We start from the raw sequence: 19487 nt of genomic DNA, 5'->3' as shown, positions 1-19487 counted from the left end.
AAAAATAATAGTTGAACGTGAACAAAGTGCAGATCAATTTTGGCCCATTAATAGTAATGCTATAATGAATCAGTGCATTTTTCTCAATTACTGTGACTGTTACTGAAGGCTGATTGTAGTAAGAATAATAGGAAGTTGCTTTAAGGTCACAAAAAGGTTAAGGCTTGGTTATTCAAGGAGGTATTACATGTCTTAACAATGTTGCAATAGGCCTAATAATCCAACTGAAATCTGCTTATGACCATTTCTATTGCTTGACCAGCAAGATTCCAGCTTAGACCAGTAAAGCAAGAGCACAGAGGAGCTGACTCCGCTCAGTCAGTCATTGGCTGGGGGCCAAACCAACAGTTCAGATTCAGACAGCCTCTCCACCTTCATCTCCAATGTGAACAAAATAGATTCAAATGCTCAAATGCAGATGCAAACCAACAGCAGAAACGCAAAATACACCTGAAAAAAAGGTAGCTGAACAGTAAAGGAAAAGTGACATTTCTATTTTTTTATATAAAAGTTTCAGGGCAATGAACATGATATCTGAGAAGCGTTTGCATTATTTTCACGTTACGGCTGTTTCCTATTTAATTCAGTGTTTCAAAAGGAGCACATTATAATGATGGTGAAATTAGAGATGAAGCACGAAGGCAGAGCCAAATGTGATCTTAGAGTATTTTACATAATACAGAAATTTGCTAACTGAATTGTGGAGAGAAACTGCATGCGTAGATGCTTTTTACATAGATGTGAGATAAAGTATGAAAATGTTTTTGTAGAAGGATTTCATGTCAGGGTAAATTTCAAATGATTGTGAAAACATGGGGGAAAAGGGCAAACTGTACAGTAAGCTGCGGATATAGTTCTGTGTCCTACTTCAATGTTCTTGGCATGTTTTGATTGTCAACAGAAAACCACTGATCACAACTCTGGCATTCTGACTGGAAACACAAACCATATTAATTTTCAATATCACCTCAGAGTCATCCAATAATGCCTCTCTCTGTTAGCTGATCCGTCAGTGGAGGATGAGATTTTTGGGTAAATGGTAGTATAAAGTGAGACTTTCCTTTCCAGATCACACTTCGTCACATGGATGATAAATAATATACAGATAATATTTACTCTGGTAGCTGTAAAGCGCCTCTATTATGGGAATACAGTCGAATGTTTGTTTTATGTACTTGTTTTGGTCATTTGCCATTCTTTACACCATAGGCTAACATTCACTTCCTTGTTGTTGGCATATATTCAAAATTTGATCCCAAGGGCTTTTGGACTTTCCTGTACCTTTTTTTCTCTCCACAAAATAGGGGGGTCTAGAAAATTATAACTCCGCTGAATCTTGTTTTTAATGGCCTGTCCACTATCTGGAAAAAACATGAATATGTTACTTTTGACATATTGCACCGCATGAATGTTTTAGCGGATGAGGTTCCTGGATATTATAAACTCTATGAGTCAGTGCCACTCCTCTTCAACTGTGCAATTTGCATTTGATGATAAAAACCACAAACCACAAGACTGGTTGTCCTTTGGAAATGCTTGCAGACCACATTCTGACTTAAAGCAGCATTTAGTTCCTAATTATACCCTGCTCTGGTCGTAAGCCTGAAGAACAGCACTTTTGTCCTTGATGGAAACATTGTGTGTGCTGTGAGAGGCGGCATGCATCTCATGCAGCTCTGATAGCTGCGATCGTGTTGTTCTCTTAAATTAAAAAGGACGACTCTCACGTTATATAAGTGATTTAATACACAAAGCATGGGCCAGTCCTCCAATAAACAAATGCAAATGCAGCATTTTAATTTTCATCAAAAGCTTAAAAACTACTACTGGTTACATAACAATGAAATACACCAGACATTTCATAATATCTTAATGGATGTCAGAAAAAGTGTCAACCCATAACATTTATGGCAGACTGCGATCAAGACAATGGGTCACAACAATAGAAATGTAAATATAGTAATGGGTGAGTGATTTTTTCCATATATGGATTATGAAGATTATAGTTTAAAAATATCAAAGAGAATATCATAATAGCTTTTTTTCCAGATGTACGGATCATGTAGTTTTACTCAACACACTGAGACATTAATCGCATATGATACCTTCCCAGTCACAGCTTGGCAACATCAGTAATAATCCACTAAAGCACAGTATTTAAGGATAAAACATGAGATGATGTTAGTGCTCATTTTATCATCCAAAAAGATTCATCCATTCATGTTTATTCTCATCAGATACATATTCTGTCCCATACATTTGACACTGAAAATTGATTATTTAGATTTTAGTATTAGCTACTATGATGAATGTCAAGTCAAATTTGTGGGTCAATCTAATTACATTCCTGCAAACCCACTTGACCTCATTGTGAAAAAAAAATAGGTGAGGTCGCAGAAAGTAGGGCTCTACAATATTTATTAAGATGGACAGCAGGTATGGTCTAATGGACTCATCCATTTTTAAATGAGACTTTCACCAAAATACACACTGCTGCAAGAAAGAACAGGCTGAGTCTTGAAATGTCTGAAAGCTCTCCAAAGGTAATTCTTTTATACAAAAGATTGCATAAATGAATGATGACAGTGAATTGACAGTCAGGTGTCTTTTGAAATTCAGGCACAATGTCCAAGGTTTGTTTCAGCCTGCAGACTCTTCCCCCGCCGCCACAAATGTTTCCCTATTTCAGCTGTTAATTAACAGCAAATTCATTTAATTTAGCAGAACCTTGTTGCATTCAATTTCACTGTCAACATTATAATTAGTTGCCTGCAGGGAGTTTTTCAATTGATATCTCACTTGGTTTAACATCACAAAGCCAAAGCGCCATCGCAGGCTAACACATTCACAAGCGTTAATGGGTGAGAGCGTCGACCACCATTGAGCCCCCGTCAGCATTCACAGCGTGTGCATCATTCTGTTTTATCAAGTTTATTCCAACAAGCCTTAAAGAAAACTGGGTCAACAACAGTCACTGATAATGACACTGATAATATTTTGTTCTCACTGTCATATATATAGAGGAGCAAGCAAAGTCCTTACTGTACCTTACCATAGTATAATTTTGACAAATTGGAAAAAATAATAATGAATTAATTAATATTGAGTTTCACAAAGGTCGTATCTATTATAGGACTATTTTACTGGAGTGCATTGCAGACATGTTTCTATGTTGGTTACTCAGTGCATATCTGTACATATGAAAAATAGCTTGATGATTTGACAATATGTAAAATAGAGATGTGGTAGGGAATGTGTTAATGTATACTGTTAATATTAGTTATCACTTTAATATCTGTAATTGTGGGCAATTTTGCACATAAAGGAGCAAGAATAAATAATGCAAATCTGTGATTCACAGAACTTTTGCATCAATTTAAAGAGCTAGCTCACAGAATGAGCTAAAAGTGGACATTACTTATTGGTGATTTTATGTATGAAGTATTTTTCAATTGAATTTCTATAAAATATAATATTTCACTATATTCATCAATATTTTAATATTGTATAAAATTAGATGTATATGTTTACAAAAGATTTGATCAATATCAGCCACCCCCTTTGTGATCAATGGCTTGCATGAAAGAACAACAAAGCAACAAAAGGAATCCAGTAGTCTGGTTTATCTTGCATTTCAAAGTCAGACACAGATAATGCCTAAAAAGCCCAGAAAATCATTTTGACCACAAGACTGTTTGCAAAGACTTAACTGAAAGTAATGGACAAGATAACTGGAAAAGAAACTGGAAATACCCGCAAGGGAGGCAACACGCAAAAACAAATGCAAAAAGCCAGTGGTGAACTGGTGTGCGAAGAATTCCACTAATTTGACCAGTTTGACTGGAAACACTGCAAAGTCAGAAGCCAATTAGACGTGTCCATCTGACCTTACGAACCTGATGAACATCATTTCTGCAGCAAGTATGTTGTGTGCCATTACCTCTGTGAGTATATCACACCACAGCAATCAGTGCTCTGGGAGCAGTCTTAACATTTGAGTGAAGAAGGAGCTGAGTACAAAGAGGTGACACATGTAGAGGGCAACGCTCCTCGCAATGCAATCAGCCCCTTGTCCGCTGTTAACCAAAGGGGCACTGAACAGCCTGCTGACGGACAAGGATGGTGTTTGTATAAGATCCCTAATTGTAACTGCCTTCCAAATAAAGCCTCTAAATTGTAGACTAATTAGGCATCTCTTAATCACCTAAGGTGTCTTTCATTGCCTACTAATATTGCACCCTTGTGATTCGCTTATTGAAGAGGCTGCTGAGAGCCAGCCTTGTGCAGATGGTCACCTTTGATTGAAGTGGTTTTCAGTGGAGCCATTCTAACACAAACAGAATTTACAATCACGAAGCAAAGGCTAAGCCATGTCAGAGCTCTTTAATTTAACACCACAGAAAATAATAATTTAATATTTAAATCACAATTATCATAAAATGTTTGCAGATTTCAATGCATAATGAATAATGTTGAAATGTGTCCAAATTATTTAAATGTGTTCCAATTTCTTTTCAGAGTGAAGATATCCATAATTATTTAATTGAACCATGTGCTTGTATCCTGTGTACGATTTAATAAAACATGATAAGAACAATATTAATACCTTCAAAATGATGTTTATAATTTGCATATGGTTCATCTTCCCCTGAGGTGTTGCTGTAAGGGTTAACATAAATAACATGTGCTATAATTCACAGAATAACTTCCAGGAAAAAGCTTTCACATGACACAAGTTGTTAGGAAAGATGAAATAAAAATCTAATTGTAGCTTCCATCATTCCACAATTCAAGCCAGATAGTGTGCAATCTTCAACACATACTGTAAAAGATAGATTGCATGAATGGCAAGTAAACAGGGTTTACCATTACTTTTGCTTCTATCAGTAATTTACATTTCATTTGCATTTACTTTACTACACATTTACTTTCTAGAGCTGTCCACATGCGTGCTGACTATAAAAAGCTGTTCTTCCACAAATCTGATTCTATAAAGCCACTAAATGACATGCCATTAATGGATTACAGAGCCACATATATACATCACATTATAGCTGCATTTCAGGGATTTAATACATATCCGAGACACAAATGGCAATGTGTGCAGTTGAGGGCAATGATGCTCAGACTGTCTAGTGGGTGAAGGAAACTCTCACTTACATGGGCTACACTGTTCACCGTGTATTCCAACTGAGAGGCCTGCGACTGGCCTGTCAGCATGAGCTTTCCACCTTCCACTTACTACAAGGTCACTGGTGCTGAGGTCTTTGAACCGTGTTTTTATTTGACTGAAAATGACTTGAGCTCATGGGTAAAAGGCAGCGTCTGTTGCAAAAGGCAAACAGTGTGCACGGATGAGAATGGCATAAATCGATATCACACATGTTGCTTGCTGAAAACACAACTAAGTAACAAAGTTGGAGTGAATTACACCTCAGTCACTGTAAGGATAAACAACATGCAACACCTTGCTCAGTATATATGATGTTTTTTTCACAACAAAATCAATCATCTCTAGCTGGTGATTGGCACTGTTGCCTATGATGAGTCGTTTTGGGGTGTAAATCTAAATAAATCCATACAACCATAGAAGCTGTACTGAATTGAAGTAGAACTGATCCTCTGCACATCAAAGGCTTATACTGTAGCAAGGGTTCTTACCATTTTCCTCATCTACATAATTATTATAAATCCCTTCAAATGTACCCAAGACAGCTTACAGTAGCTGACTTGTCACATATTTAAAACTGAAACTAAATCTGTGTACCTTGCAGATCGAAAATAACCTCTAATCATGCATTATTTCAAAAACTGTAAAGATCTATTGATGGGTTGACTGACTGACTGAGACTATGACAATTATCCAGCAACTACCTGGATAACCAGTTCTTGTTTAATTGATTTATCATCATCACCAATTTTCTTTAACATATATGTTAGTAAACTGATCATTTTCTTTAATTTAGGACAATTGGTCAGACAAACCAGAACATTTGAATATGTTTCCTGGGGCTTTAGAAAATTACAATTGCCATTTTTCACAATTTTGTGAAATTGACAGGGCTTCACATCCCTCAGCATGAACTCAGTTTCCCACAATGCTCCGTTCCTCAACTTCCTGTCTTAACTCTGCACACAAACTGTGTATTTACAGTGGTAGTAGTAATAGTGCTAATGGTATAATTACACAGTGACAATACTCTACCAACACCAAGCACTCCAATTGCTTTCATTGTTATTCCATTGGTGCTATGGATCTGGTTGAAATATAATTAGAAATAGAATTCAAATACTAAAAAAAATTTAAATTAAAAATTAAATGACTTTAATTATTGATTAAAGTTACAAAATGTATGGGGCTTATAAGGGCATGCCATATACCAGGGATATATTTATTAAAGATCTAAATATAATAGAGTTTGTATTAGATGGGATATCGAGGCATTTCAACACCTTCTTCTGTTGACTGTTGGTATTTTGAAAGTCACTGCCTCATTCACCACAGTTTTATAATATAAGTGAAATTCTGTAATTATAGTTTGTGCAAGTTGGAGTCAGTCTTTGAATTGTCAAACATTGTAGAAATAAACAAAATTGAGTCTTTGAGCACAGTATATGGAGAATATAAGCCCCTTATTGGCTAATCGGTTACAGATTTTTACTGTAGTCCTTATGAGGCAGATTATTTTTGGGGGAAAAAAACTAACAATGGCACATTAAATAAGCTTATTCCACACAGAGCTCTTTAATCTTCCATAAACCACCATGTCAAATAAAAAACTCAATAAAGATAATTGCAGAAAAAAGCCCCAAAAAAACAAAACAACTAACTAACTGGTGGTTCATTTTGTGTTAAAATTAGGGAGGGTAAAGTTTGATCAATTATGAAACTCAATGCTGAAACACTGCTAGGTTTCCATACAACATGCTACATATAGCAGCAAATCAATGGGCAACATTTCAAACATTGCCTCTATTCAGTGCATATCTGTACACACGGTTGCAGACACGGTGCAAGGTGAAGCATGACTGAGTGACCGACACCATGCGCTGTGTGATCAGTGTAATTCAAAACATGTTTTTTTGAGTAGAGGAATAAAAATAGATTGTTTTTTAACTAATTATCCCAGTCATTCATTTATTTCTTATTACCTGCTAAATATGTGAGGCCAAAGAGTCTGTCCCAATACTCATGTCACCAGTCTATCAGGGAAAGACACAGTAATCTTTGACCCATGAGCAATATCTTATAATGTTGGAGGAGGTACTGCAAAAAAAAAAGAAGTTTGCAGTACCACTTGAAAATTAATTATTCTGAACTTCAATACACAATTAACATTGCATTGGTAAATGTCAGTTCCAAGCATTAATTAAATCTCTCGAGCACTACACACATAAACATATGGAGCTATTTAACTTGATCTGGAGTGACTTTGAACCATAACTTTGAAACCACATTAAGAGTTTGTGCTCTTGTTGGCTCGAGTGTTAAATGCCATCGAGCTAACGCGAGAAAGATCAGCCAAACCTTGCACCCTTATCTGAATTTAAATTGGCTGTGATTTCTCCTGTACTGAAGTGAGAGGATTTCTTACTTATTTGCTGGAAAATCTGGAGCTGTGAACTGCATACTTACAAACCCATAAGCTCCAGAGTTTTGCAATGAAACTAATAAAGGTCCTTTTAAGAAATCCAGCCTCCTCTCAGCCATAAGTAATGTGCCAGGGGAGTATCCCTGCCCAGGATTTGAGCTGCATCCAAACAACTGGATCAGATGTGTGAAATCCTACTCTTTCTGGTGTTGATTATTTGGGGAATTGACTCATAACTGTCTACAAACTCAATTCATGCTACATTTAGGAGAGTAGAATAGGTCTGGGAACTTCTGTACATTTGAAACTCAATCCTTTCAGCCACAGTGGGGGTAGGGCTCAGCTGATACCTTCGGTCAATGGCAAAGGCATCTACATAGCTGAGAATTTTCACATGTCAACTCAACTGAGGTACACTGGGATTCCAATTGCCCGGAAGGAAGTCTGCACCACAATATTGATACAGCAGGTAACTGATGAAAATAAGACCACATAGGATGTAAACTCATCACGGCACATCACGGCACATGCAATCAATCAGTGTGTCCCTGACTTTTTGAATTGTTATTGTTATAATATACTGTTATTCCGCTGTCCACCAATTTCTTAGTGCAATGCTTGAGTGAAAGCAGTGTTGACATTGGACATTCTCAACACTCAGTGAGTAGCAGATAGAAGGCAGACCACCTTATCAGACTGACAGAAGAGAGACAGCCCCACACTCCGATATGTGTTAAATGTTTGACACATGGCCGTGGCTTCAACTTCCCCTGAGATAAGCATCATAGCGTACTGCGTCTCTCTGGTATTCAGCTGAAACTTGGAAACTGTCTATCTGCAGAATGAAATCATTTTATATATGTCACCATGTTAACAATGAGGAGCAGAAATAGAAAGACGCACACTTTGTGAGTAAAACTGTCAGATCTAGTTTACTAAAGCGTCTTTGGCATCATTAAATACTGCCTCCTTTATGCTTACGGAACTTTTGTCAAACTGCAACTCATTAGCTTTTGAAGATGTGACATGCGAAAAAGGATCACTGAGCACAAAGAGGCGATTTAAATGCATCATTAAGTCATTGAGGTTAAAAAAAGAAAGATAAAAAAAGGGAAGAAAAGCCACCAACTACAACTCATACAGCACGCAGCCAAGCGGTAGATCTTTATGAATGCTGAAGTTCACAGGGCAAAGACACACCATTAAAATATGTTAGAAGTGTACCTTTTTCAGTGAGGTGTAAAAGTGGCATTGAGTTACACATTCTCTAGCTTTTCTCAAATGGAAAAGTTGAGAAAAAAAAGCAGGGGTCACATGAAGTCAAGAAAACAAGCCCTTTCCTGAGCCAAACAGAGCCATGGTATAATCTTACCATGCTAGTGAAACTGAAGACTCTCATATTAACATACACGTTATGAGTCTGACTCACAGGCCCTCTAAAAACTGAGCAAAGTGTCAGTCAACAGAAAAAAAAGACAACCATGGCACGAAGATGTATACATTTCTGGGAGAAGGTTCAATAAATTAAATAACTTTGCAGTTATCTCAGGAATCCTCTCAGTTACAGTAAAGCATATGCCTTGCAGCGAGTATAATGATATGTTTTGTGAAGGGTATTTTCCCACTACAAGTTGCCTCTGTGAGCTGAATCCCATGATGATCCCAGGAAAATTCGGGCAAACATGTTAACTGACCAGTGACGACAGCCAGTGACTCACAATCTACAGCGACAAGCCATGTACAGCAGCTGATACAGAGTTTACACCTCTGTGCTGCCTAAATCCACACATTACAAAACTGTCGTGCCAACCACAAAATCTCATGTGGCTGGTGAAATGATAAAAATAAATATAATAATAATGATAAAATGTATTTGTATGGCCCTTATCACAACCAGCATTACAAAGTGTGTTAAAATGAACACATAAAACACAACATTAAAATACACATTTGTGTGTATTCAGCCATGAATAAACAGGCAGGCATAAAGAATACAACTTAAAACAATGGATGGATGAAATAAAACACCAAGGGGAAAATATAAAAACAATGTGTGGATTAAAACTGAAAATGGAGATTTAAGTGCAATGTCGAGAACAACGTACAGTTCACACAATAGTTAAATTAAAAGAAAGTGTATAAGAATGCTTTTCGATACTAATGTGGCAAGCAGGAGTTCCTCAATAAGGTTGTTCCATAGCTGAGAAGCCCTAACAGCGTTCGGTTACCTATAGTCTCAATCTGTCCTCATGAGCAAAATTACAGTATAGGTTGAAAATTCAGCCTGGAAAAAAGGTTTATGCCATCTAGCGGTTATCGCAATTATGACCTGAGAAGGTGACGCAGTTCAGATGACGTCAAGATGACTTAATGAGGTGATTTTTGGACGGACAACTGTTCGCTTCCCGTTTCCAGCCGCAAGTCAGGACATCTTTTTTAAAACCTAATCCTTAACCTTGTGGTGTTTACTGTTGCCATGACACTAAAGGTTGCGTAAATTTAAGGAAGTATAAACCACATTTCAAGTGCTAATTTTAAACCAAATCATGATCTTACCCTAATGAAGTGGGGGTTTTATTGTTTGTTTGTTTTGTTGACTTGAACACAGCATTGTCTCACTATAAAACATAATTATTAGTGCTTTTTAGCAGTTTTGGAAAGCTGGAGTGCGTAACTACAGCAGCTAAATGATGTCAACATAATCGTAGGTTGTTTTTGTCAACCTGGATTTTAGACCTTTTTTTATGAGTAAGTGTTGTTTAGTGTTTAGGTGGGAACACTCAGCAGCTCCTACTTAAGAATTTCAGATTGCACACTAGTTGGTAAGGGGACAGCAGTTCAGATACTGTATATATTCCAGGGTAAGGCCATGAAATAAGTAAAAATTCAAATCAGTCCTAAAATAAATTGGCAGCTAGTGCATTGGAGTAACATGTTCCCTTTTCGTGGTCTTGCTGCTGCATTTTGCACATCTTGGAGTCTATCTGAGTTTTTACACCTATGAAAAGACCATTACAATTGTCCAACTGTGAGGAAATAAAAGCATGAGTGATAGTTTGAGTGTCATTAAAACTCAGCATTGATCGTATCCTAGCAATAATCCTCAGACGGTAGAAGCATGATTGGGTAACCTTGTTAGTGTCTTTCTCAAAAGTGAGGTTAGTATCAGAGAGCACAGCCAGGCTCCTGACAGTTGGAGAAAAACTAATTGATGAGGGACTAATAGAGAATGGATTGTTAATGGGATGCAGATTGTCAGGACCGACGAAAAGGATCTCAGTTTTATCCGAGTTTAATTTAAGAACATTTTCTGACATCCATTTTTTTAATAAAAAATGCCATCTGCGCATAAAAATACGCCCTCTTAAATCCCTCAGCTTTATATACTTCTGCTGATTTCCATTTCTTCACAGTCCATCACACACAATTACATGATACTGTTGAGGCTGAGAGTGTAAACATGTTATTTTTGGTGTGTTTAAGTGACTCGATGATGTGACATTTCACTCAGGGAGCAAGTGCATTATCTGTGGACAGTCTTCACAGTGCTGCCTGGTCCCTGTGGTTAAAGCACTATCCATAACTATACCTCAAACACAACTTTAAAAGCTTTCCATACCCATTGTCGCCCTGTATAACTGTTAATACACATCTTGCCTGTGGTGGTTATCTATATTTCTATGTAGAGTGAGGTTTGAGGGTAATTCTCCAAACCAAGTGTGACAATATAGCAGACAGAAACAAAGAACAACAAACCAATAACCAGCAAGGTATTACAAGCCACAGCAAAACTGGCTAAAGGCAAAGTCTTCAAAAGCTATATGCTCACTACAATTATGATCATTTTTCATTTCATACCAAGACCCATGAGAAACCATTTTATTGCCTGTCCTTGTTTTGCGCATTTTAAGTGTTAGAACACAGCAACCTACAGTACAGCCAGTAGTCTAATGAATGCAAATTCTAATTAGGGTTGTGCTTTCAGGTGTTTGTAGGGACACTGTGCACTGTATTAAATGGGCAAAAAAATGGCAGTACTGACATCATACAGTCCTCTTCTGCTATTCAATAGTGCAATGCCGTGAGCCTACTGTTTTCATTAACAGCAGTCCAAACTGGCATCAGCATGAGCAACTGGCACACTAGCTACTGCGGCATGAGAGTGGAAATAAGAAGTGACATCAAATGGTTTTGTTGAGACTATCATTACGGATTTAAGATGACTAATTTAAAGTGATTTTTTATATTTTTGTCGTTGGTTTTTGTTCACCAGCTTCTTTTAATATGTCGGAAAAAGCTGCTAATGTTATCAGTAAGCCCACTTCCATAATTTCCATGGGGAACAAGACTAATGCTAATAGTAGGTACAGTCATGCACTGACATTTACAAACTGGTGAGCTGGTGGGTCTGTCGAAACAGTTGAAATCAAGATATTAAAAAGAATCCTTTTCCGATCTTGTTACACTGAATATGTCAACAATGCAAAGGAATGACCAAACACATAAAATAATCAAACTAACTGTCAAAGCAATAAATTGTACTTCACTGTTATAGATAACCTAAGACCAAGGTTTTCATAAAATTATTAAAGCTGCACTAATCAACATTTTATATGATCATATGGATCACATGACTATGTGTAATGTGAACTGGACTCTCCTTTTGGCGTCTTTTTCCACGTTCACCTCCTTTGTTTCGTTTTTTAAGGCCTGCAACTTTATGGTTTTGGTTCACTCTCACCGCTCTCAGCATCATTTCAGCACTTTCAAGCAAACAAGATTAGGTTAAAACTTATGTATGTGGCTGGTGCTTTTGAAACAAACTATACAGGAAGTTGCAACAGGTGGCGACCAATTCTCAAGCGAATAGTAATATTGCTGGTGTCTGCTGAATGTATTTAAACAGTTTGCCTTTTAAAATATTTATGTATTTATCATTTGTTTCTCATTCATTGTTTATTTTATCTTTTATTTGACTTTGTCCTAATGTTTCTAACTTTTGCATTTGCATGCAAAGCACTTTGAGCTGCAATCTTTGTATGAGATAAGCTATGCAAATAAAGGCATTATTATTACATCAACTTTAAAAGGTTATGATATAGCAATGTTGTGTTAACAGGTTGTTCCACTGTCCAAAGTGCACACAAAAGCAACTCATGAAGGTTTAAGTTTGCATGTAATCATTGCCAAATTAAAATTTGATGCCAATAGCTAAAAGTAATAACTTCGTAGTTGTCAAAAATAATTTCCTAAATGTCTTACTCAAGCAAAAGCAAAGAGGCAGGCTGAGAAGAAATCAGTATAACAAACTTGTTGACCAAAGCATTTCAGACTCTACTTTCAGGAATCAGGAGTGTAGACACACAGAGCAATGTGAATAATGTTTGGTGATTTTGTGGCCAGAGGCATGCAACAGTAAATGTATATTTGAAAACAGGCTGGAACTTTGAGACATGATGAATCATCAGTAGGGGCTACCATCGGCAATAACTAATCAGACTGTCTCTTTATCTCCCTTTCAATGCAGTTATTTTCAGTACAACAGTGATGTGGGATAGATACGTTTGGAGTGGATCTATCATAAAAGCTCTGGCTGTCCTTGCACATACGGCGCCTTAAAATAGATCAGTTTGGAAGAGATAATACATTTGTTTACTCTGTTGCTCTTATCCTAGGAGAGGTATTACAAAATGTGGAAAAGGGTTTGATGATATTTGATGATGACACAAAGAGAGGTTGGGACTGTAATTTTCTGAAGTCTGCCTCCCTCTAGCAGACCCTAATTTTATTCAACCATAATTTAGCAAGATTTATAATGATGAGACTTTTCTAACTGAGCCCTGGAATTGAAGTACACACAATAAACATTATTAAAAATCTCCAAACAACCAGATAATATCATTATCATTATTAGGGCCCTGCACTTTGAAGAGATAGTGGGAGCAAAGCATTAACTGTAAAGCCTAATTACGGTGATCATGAAAAATGTTTCATCCTTTTCCTGCCTGAAGGATTAGCATCAAAGTCAAATCAGGCAACATACAAATTAGTGACAACTACCTTTTTGCTAAAGCTCACTGTTGTTTTGACTGTCAAGCTGACCAGTATAATGAAGTATCAAGAAAAGGGATGTTAAAGATTACCAGCAGAAAGCTAAACTAATCACAAAATGACACCCAATTAGCCTGAAAATGACTAAAATCTAGTTTACAAAAAATGGGTGCATGTTTAACTTTCCTCAAAAAATAGCATCCTAATAGTGTTCTTAGAAACCATGCAGAATATGAGCTCACATAGCATATCAATTATTTTTTGTTTGTTTCCTCTGGTATAGATTTTGGTGGATTAACATGGCCAGATGGTCACGGTCCTCCCTTGGCCTGGTCTTTGGTTTCTCTCCATGTGAGAGCTCACATTCGCTCAAGCTAAGCAACAATTAGCAATCTGCTCCACGCATCCCCGACTGCTAAAGTTGAACTAACTGGATAAAGTTTAGAAGATTAGCTTGATTAGGTTTGGGGTGGGGGCTCTCTTTACAGTTCTTCCATTGTTTTGTTACCAGTAGGTTCTGATTGGATAATTAACTGCAAATTTACTGCAAAGGTGACCATGGTCAATCTTTGTGATGCCCAGCAGAGATTTAAAAGGCCAAGCATAAAAGCACACAGCTGTTTTTTTTAAAAGAAGCCTTTGCTGCAAATAAAATGTAACTTAGGCAGAAAAACCACCAATAATACAAATTGTATCATATACTTTTTGAAGCGGTCTGAAGGCAAACAAGAATTCCTAGTAATTCTTGACACCAAAATTGGACTTAATCATTGTTGACACACCTCCTGGGGATTTCATGCTCCCTCTTGGAAGCAGTAAAGGTCACGATATATAGTCTAGCCGCCCGTGCATCATACAAAATGTAATAATTTAATATAAAAAACAAAATAGAACCCATCATTTTATAATAACCCAACACAAATTAATGATACCTACTGTGTAAGTATATCTGAGGGAGGTTCCTTTAATAAATAGGCTAGGAAATGACTCCCAGTTGACAGAGATGTATCCTGAAATGAGTAAATTGGTCCAGGCAGCACTTTGTTATGCCACTGCCTGATGATCCCATTAATACACAGGGTTGGCTAATTTGTGGGTTGGCAGGACCTTTGCCTGCAGAGTGTTGTGATGCATCTAGTGCAGTTTTGCTAAGTGAACCATTACAAGTAGGGCTGTCTGCACTCCGCTACTTAGCTTCTGCCACTAACCGGCTTAGGTGGGTGCAGGAAGCAGAGCACATTAGTCTTCTATGGTGATAGCCCCTCCCTCACCAAGACTCTTACCATACCTCATCATAGTACCTCATGGGGGTAACTGGGGTTTCTGCGACTACAGACTGATTTAGGAGGGGATCTTCAAGTTACAGTGGCCCACAAAGGTGTTTCACCAGCCACCACACTGCTCACAACTAGGGACATGCATAGGTGGGGTCCAACAGACTGGACAAACTCCCCCCACCCTAGTCTGTCCAAATTGGCAACATAGCTAAGAACCCGTTATAGTAAAAGTATCATTTTCATGTCACCTGTAATTTTGGGAAGAGGTGTCATTTGTGCTCTATGTCATTGCAGCTATGGGAACTGGGGACAAAACTAATAATAATTATCACATCATTATCACAATTCTATTGAGTTTGAATATATTCAAAAATTAAGCAGAAAGTTAATTTTAACTCATATACATCTCATTGAATAAAAGAGTTTTTAGTATTTTGCAAAAAATGAAATCCTGTAAAATTAATTTATTGTTGAGACATAATAATCTTAAATTCTAATTCTCACAATGTCACAAAGTGTTAAGTGGAGAGAGAGATTTATGATAATACTGAATATAATATGCAATCACCAAGCTTTATATTGCAAGATCAGCTGCATCATCTCTTATTAGTTATAGTTACTGTTAAACAACTCCGCAAGAAGCAGCAGACTAAGTATAACTAAAAGAGGCAATCAAAAAGACTGTTGTCCCTGCAGTTTTATCTAAACTACTCTGCAAGGAACAAATGCAGTGAATACATTTGAGGAGATGCTTCATTTCATACTCACACACACACTAACCCTGACAACAGTAGAAAAGAAAAATCACAAGTCAAGTTAGGGTTCAGTTAAAGGGGCGTACAAAAATGAATTTAAATATTAAATCCTATTTAACAAATGCACCAGCAGTTCGCATGAATTAGCGAGAAGTTGCCGGCTGCCCCTAATTACCATAGACAGATTGAGATGAGATTATCCTGTACGCTAATCTGTGTTATGAAATTCCATTGAGGATAATTTGGCTGAGATGGATAAAGCTATTGTGAAAGGTTATTCTAAGGGACATGCAGGGTGTGCTTTTTAGTACCATTAACTTGAAATGCTCTTGAATGAAAACCTTTGTGTGATTTACTACAAAGCCAGCTATTTTGTGCACTCTGAAGCACATTTCTCCTTTAGCATCTTTAATGTAACATTCATTCTGATTCAACTGTAAACCAGATTTGAAATCTTGCAGTTGAAATTGATTGACCATGTCTGGACATCAAATGAAATGCTCTTTGTAGAGAAAAATATACAGCAATCATCCATCCATGTGTATTTGTACTGCCCTGAACCATTCTGTATATGTCAGAGCATATTTTAATCTCGGGACCCATCAGCTATCTGTCCGAAGACGATCTAGCCTCTGGAAGCCTACATTTTGGGGTTTCCAGTATAACCAGCAGATTTACAGATAAAGGATATCTGAGCCAAGACTTCCTCTTATATGTGCCGGTCATTGTTTACGGTCTGGTCAGCTACTTGAGACTTTTCAGATGATATGTATATGAATGCAGATACAAAAAGCTAACTCGTCGTCAGACAATAGCCGATGGGTTTTGAGATTGCTTTTCGGCCAATGTGTCCACCTCTATTGTTCTCCACATTCCCACTCAAATGTGATTGTTCAATACTACTCAGACAACAAACGCACTACAAACAGACTACAAATGGAAATCAGAGGGCTTCTAGCATTTCGTATGCAGATATGTGTCTATAAACATTACAGCATATTTCATTGTTCATATTATAATGTCATTTCAGTTTAGTATCACTTTGACAAAGACCCTGTCTGTGAAATTAGGTTTCAAACATCTGGCTGAAATAACGCAATGATTTAAACAACACTTTAGCAATTTAAAAATTCTTCCACATGGTTGCCACAGAAGAACCAAGACCCAAACAACACTCTGGGCTTAAATAGTCAACAACAGATATATTCCACATTTCAAACTAGTCAAATCTGCTTTGTGCAGTACAAAACATGACAGCCTTCAAAATCATATTTTGTCCAGAGCTGACATAATGCGTGGGTATGGCAGACAGATTGAGATACAGCTCAAGTCCCTCCAGTGAGGATCCAAACACATGCAAGTCATCACGGAGGAAAACACAGTCATGAGGTAGAAATTAAATGCTCATTGAGGTTCCTTAAAGCAGTGCTTCCGCTTAATAAATGTAATAACTGAGTAAGTGAGGCAGCCAGTCACACTGAACAAAGGCGCTATGAGGTAAGGCTTTGTCTGTGCCCTGTCTCTGCAGCATGCCTGCTGAGATGTTTCTGCCGGGGTGTAAAACATAATGGAGTGATTGCTCGTCTGTTCTTGTACAAGCCAATTTCCTTCAGATAAATATGTTGGAGAACATGCATTTCACAATGTGGAATTTCACAATATTTGGTTATTTATGGTGCCAGGAAATCATCATTTATATGCTGAGCCTGTGGCACAGTCGGTCCTGTCGTTTGTAAACTGTATGTCTCAATTTTAAAAGCTTTGTATTCTTTCTATAAACAGAGACACAGACTTTCCACTCTTAGCTTTGGCATTCAGCAAAATCGACGTCCCTTTTGGTCACAGTTTGGAAAAAAAATACTTTTTTGTGGAGAGGAAGACTAAGCAAACACCAAACTTAAAAAAGGGTAAACATCGTTCACAGACAGAGTCTTTAACGACTGAATGTTGAATCAGCTATAAATACATAGCTATGTTATAATTGTTTTCCTCTGCCATCTAAACCAATGAGCCTAGAGGTCCACTGCGGTACATTGATGGACCACATCACTGGGAAAATGCACTGTACCTCAGAGCCTGGGCGAACTGCCTGTTGAATGCACAACAGCCTCAGCCAAAACACACAGAACCAACTTGGTGCGCTGCTCTGCCTGCACAGCGTATGTGTGTGTGCAGCAGGCCCTCTGGACACAGTACAGCTATGGCAATATTTGAGAGCGCAATTATAAATCACAATGTTGGGCAAACGTAAATCAGAATCACAGCTGTGAATCAGAGAGGGAGGATTGTTCAGGTGCTGTAGGAGTTGTGAATGAAATACTTTCTCCCATTCTGGCTGCAGGGATGGCTTCAGTCAAAGCAGGGTAGAGCGCTGCAAAGCTATGGAACAATCTGTAGTAAACACAAAGCCCAACCTATTATAGGAGCTAGGTTACACAAACACAAACACTGTGTTATTGTGCTGCTGTAACTATGAGAAGGTGCATTTAATGGAACAAGAGCGTAATCACGAATCACAGCACCTTGTCGTTAGGAACCATGTCAACCTCTTCAGTCCAGGAAACTGCCAATATGTGTGTCAATGTGTAAACTTCTGCCATTTGAGCTTATAACATGATTGGCAGCACACACCAAATACAAAGAAGTGTTACAGTACATGCACACTCCACAGGGACAATAAAAAGGTATGCATGTGAATGTGAGCACAAAGTACTGGTTTTCTTTCAGTATCTTCTTCTGGATGTAACATTTTTAAAATCGCACACCGTTATCTTTCTATAACCGTGACCATAGGTTACCCAAGACATCACTTGCAATTTGTAGAGAGAAAATATTGACGGAATCAAAAGTAGACAGTGAACATTTTGTCCAGATGTAACTAATCTGAATGCTTCGCCACAATAAACATCCAGGTTGCAACACATTTTTACAACATTTCCTGATGCAAAACAGTTACATATGAGCAGCTGCTCTTCTGCCTGCTGTCTGACATGCTGATGTGCACAGAGGAGGCACCACTGGACCTTTTGTCAGCTAGAATTCATGATCAGTTATTACACAGAAGATATGATTACATGTGAAGATGTAAAAAGAGAAAAAAATTAATTAATAAAAAATCCATGACTTACCAGGCATAAACTGCTGAGTAGTGAGATGAGAAGAAAGTCCAGATTGTGGAGCAGCAGAGTGGATCCCATCCCTGACCTGAGGCAGCTCTATCTTCAAGAGTCCTTGCAGGGCTCAACTATGCTGATGATGCTCAAATGATATTACTTAATCTACTTAACTCTCTTCGAAGTGGAGTGAGTTATATATTTTTTCTACTCCATCTGCCCTCTTGATGCTTATGGTCGCTTGTGAAATCATAACTCTGTAATCGCCTCGCTCTGCCCTCGGTTTAATTTCCCTATAATCTACTATATGCTCAGGCTCAGTCCGCTCTCTTTATTTCTCTGCATCTGTCTTTTTTCCTCTTCTGAAATTACATCCACATGTCAGAACTATTTATGTCGCTCTCGCTCTGCGGTGGGAAGTTCAAATGATTCTTTGTAGGGAAGAAACCAACGCTGTATTTTTAGGTCTTTTAAATTTCCCCTCAGACTAACTTAAACACTTCAGTATGGAGCTGTGCGCCTTATGGCTTATTCCAGTCTTCCTTTCCAAAGGGTTAGATCAGTGCTGGACAAAAATAAGCCCGAAATGTATCACTCCATCACCAGTCGCTGTTGAATTTCACAGTTTGATTCCCTTCTGACTCATGTCACCATCAACGCAGTAATGTACTAGTCTACTGTTCAGGCGACAGTAAACCA

General features: G+C 37.8%; 1 protein-coding gene across 1 annotated transcript in view; it reads right to left on the bottom strand.

The window, feature by feature from the left end:
* Positions 1-19150, bottom strand: part of pth1r (parathyroid hormone 1 receptor) — a 45555-nt gene extending 26405 nt beyond the window's left edge. The window contains exon 1 of the mRNA XM_053329881.1: positions 18804-19150. Within this exon, the coding sequence (XP_053185856.1) occupies positions 18804-18872 (69 nt within the window). The 5' untranslated portion in view covers positions 18873-19150. The remainder of the gene's footprint in view (positions 1-18803) is intronic.
* Positions 19151-19487: the final 337 nt, after the last annotated feature.

Source organism: Scomber japonicus, chromosome 12 (genome assembly GCF_027409825.1).
Source record: "Scomber japonicus isolate fScoJap1 chromosome 12, fScoJap1.pri, whole genome shotgun sequence".
NCBI lineage: Eukaryota > Metazoa > Chordata > Actinopteri > Scombriformes > Scombridae > Scomber > Scomber japonicus.
This window is presented reverse-complemented; position numbering and strand designations above follow the sequence as displayed.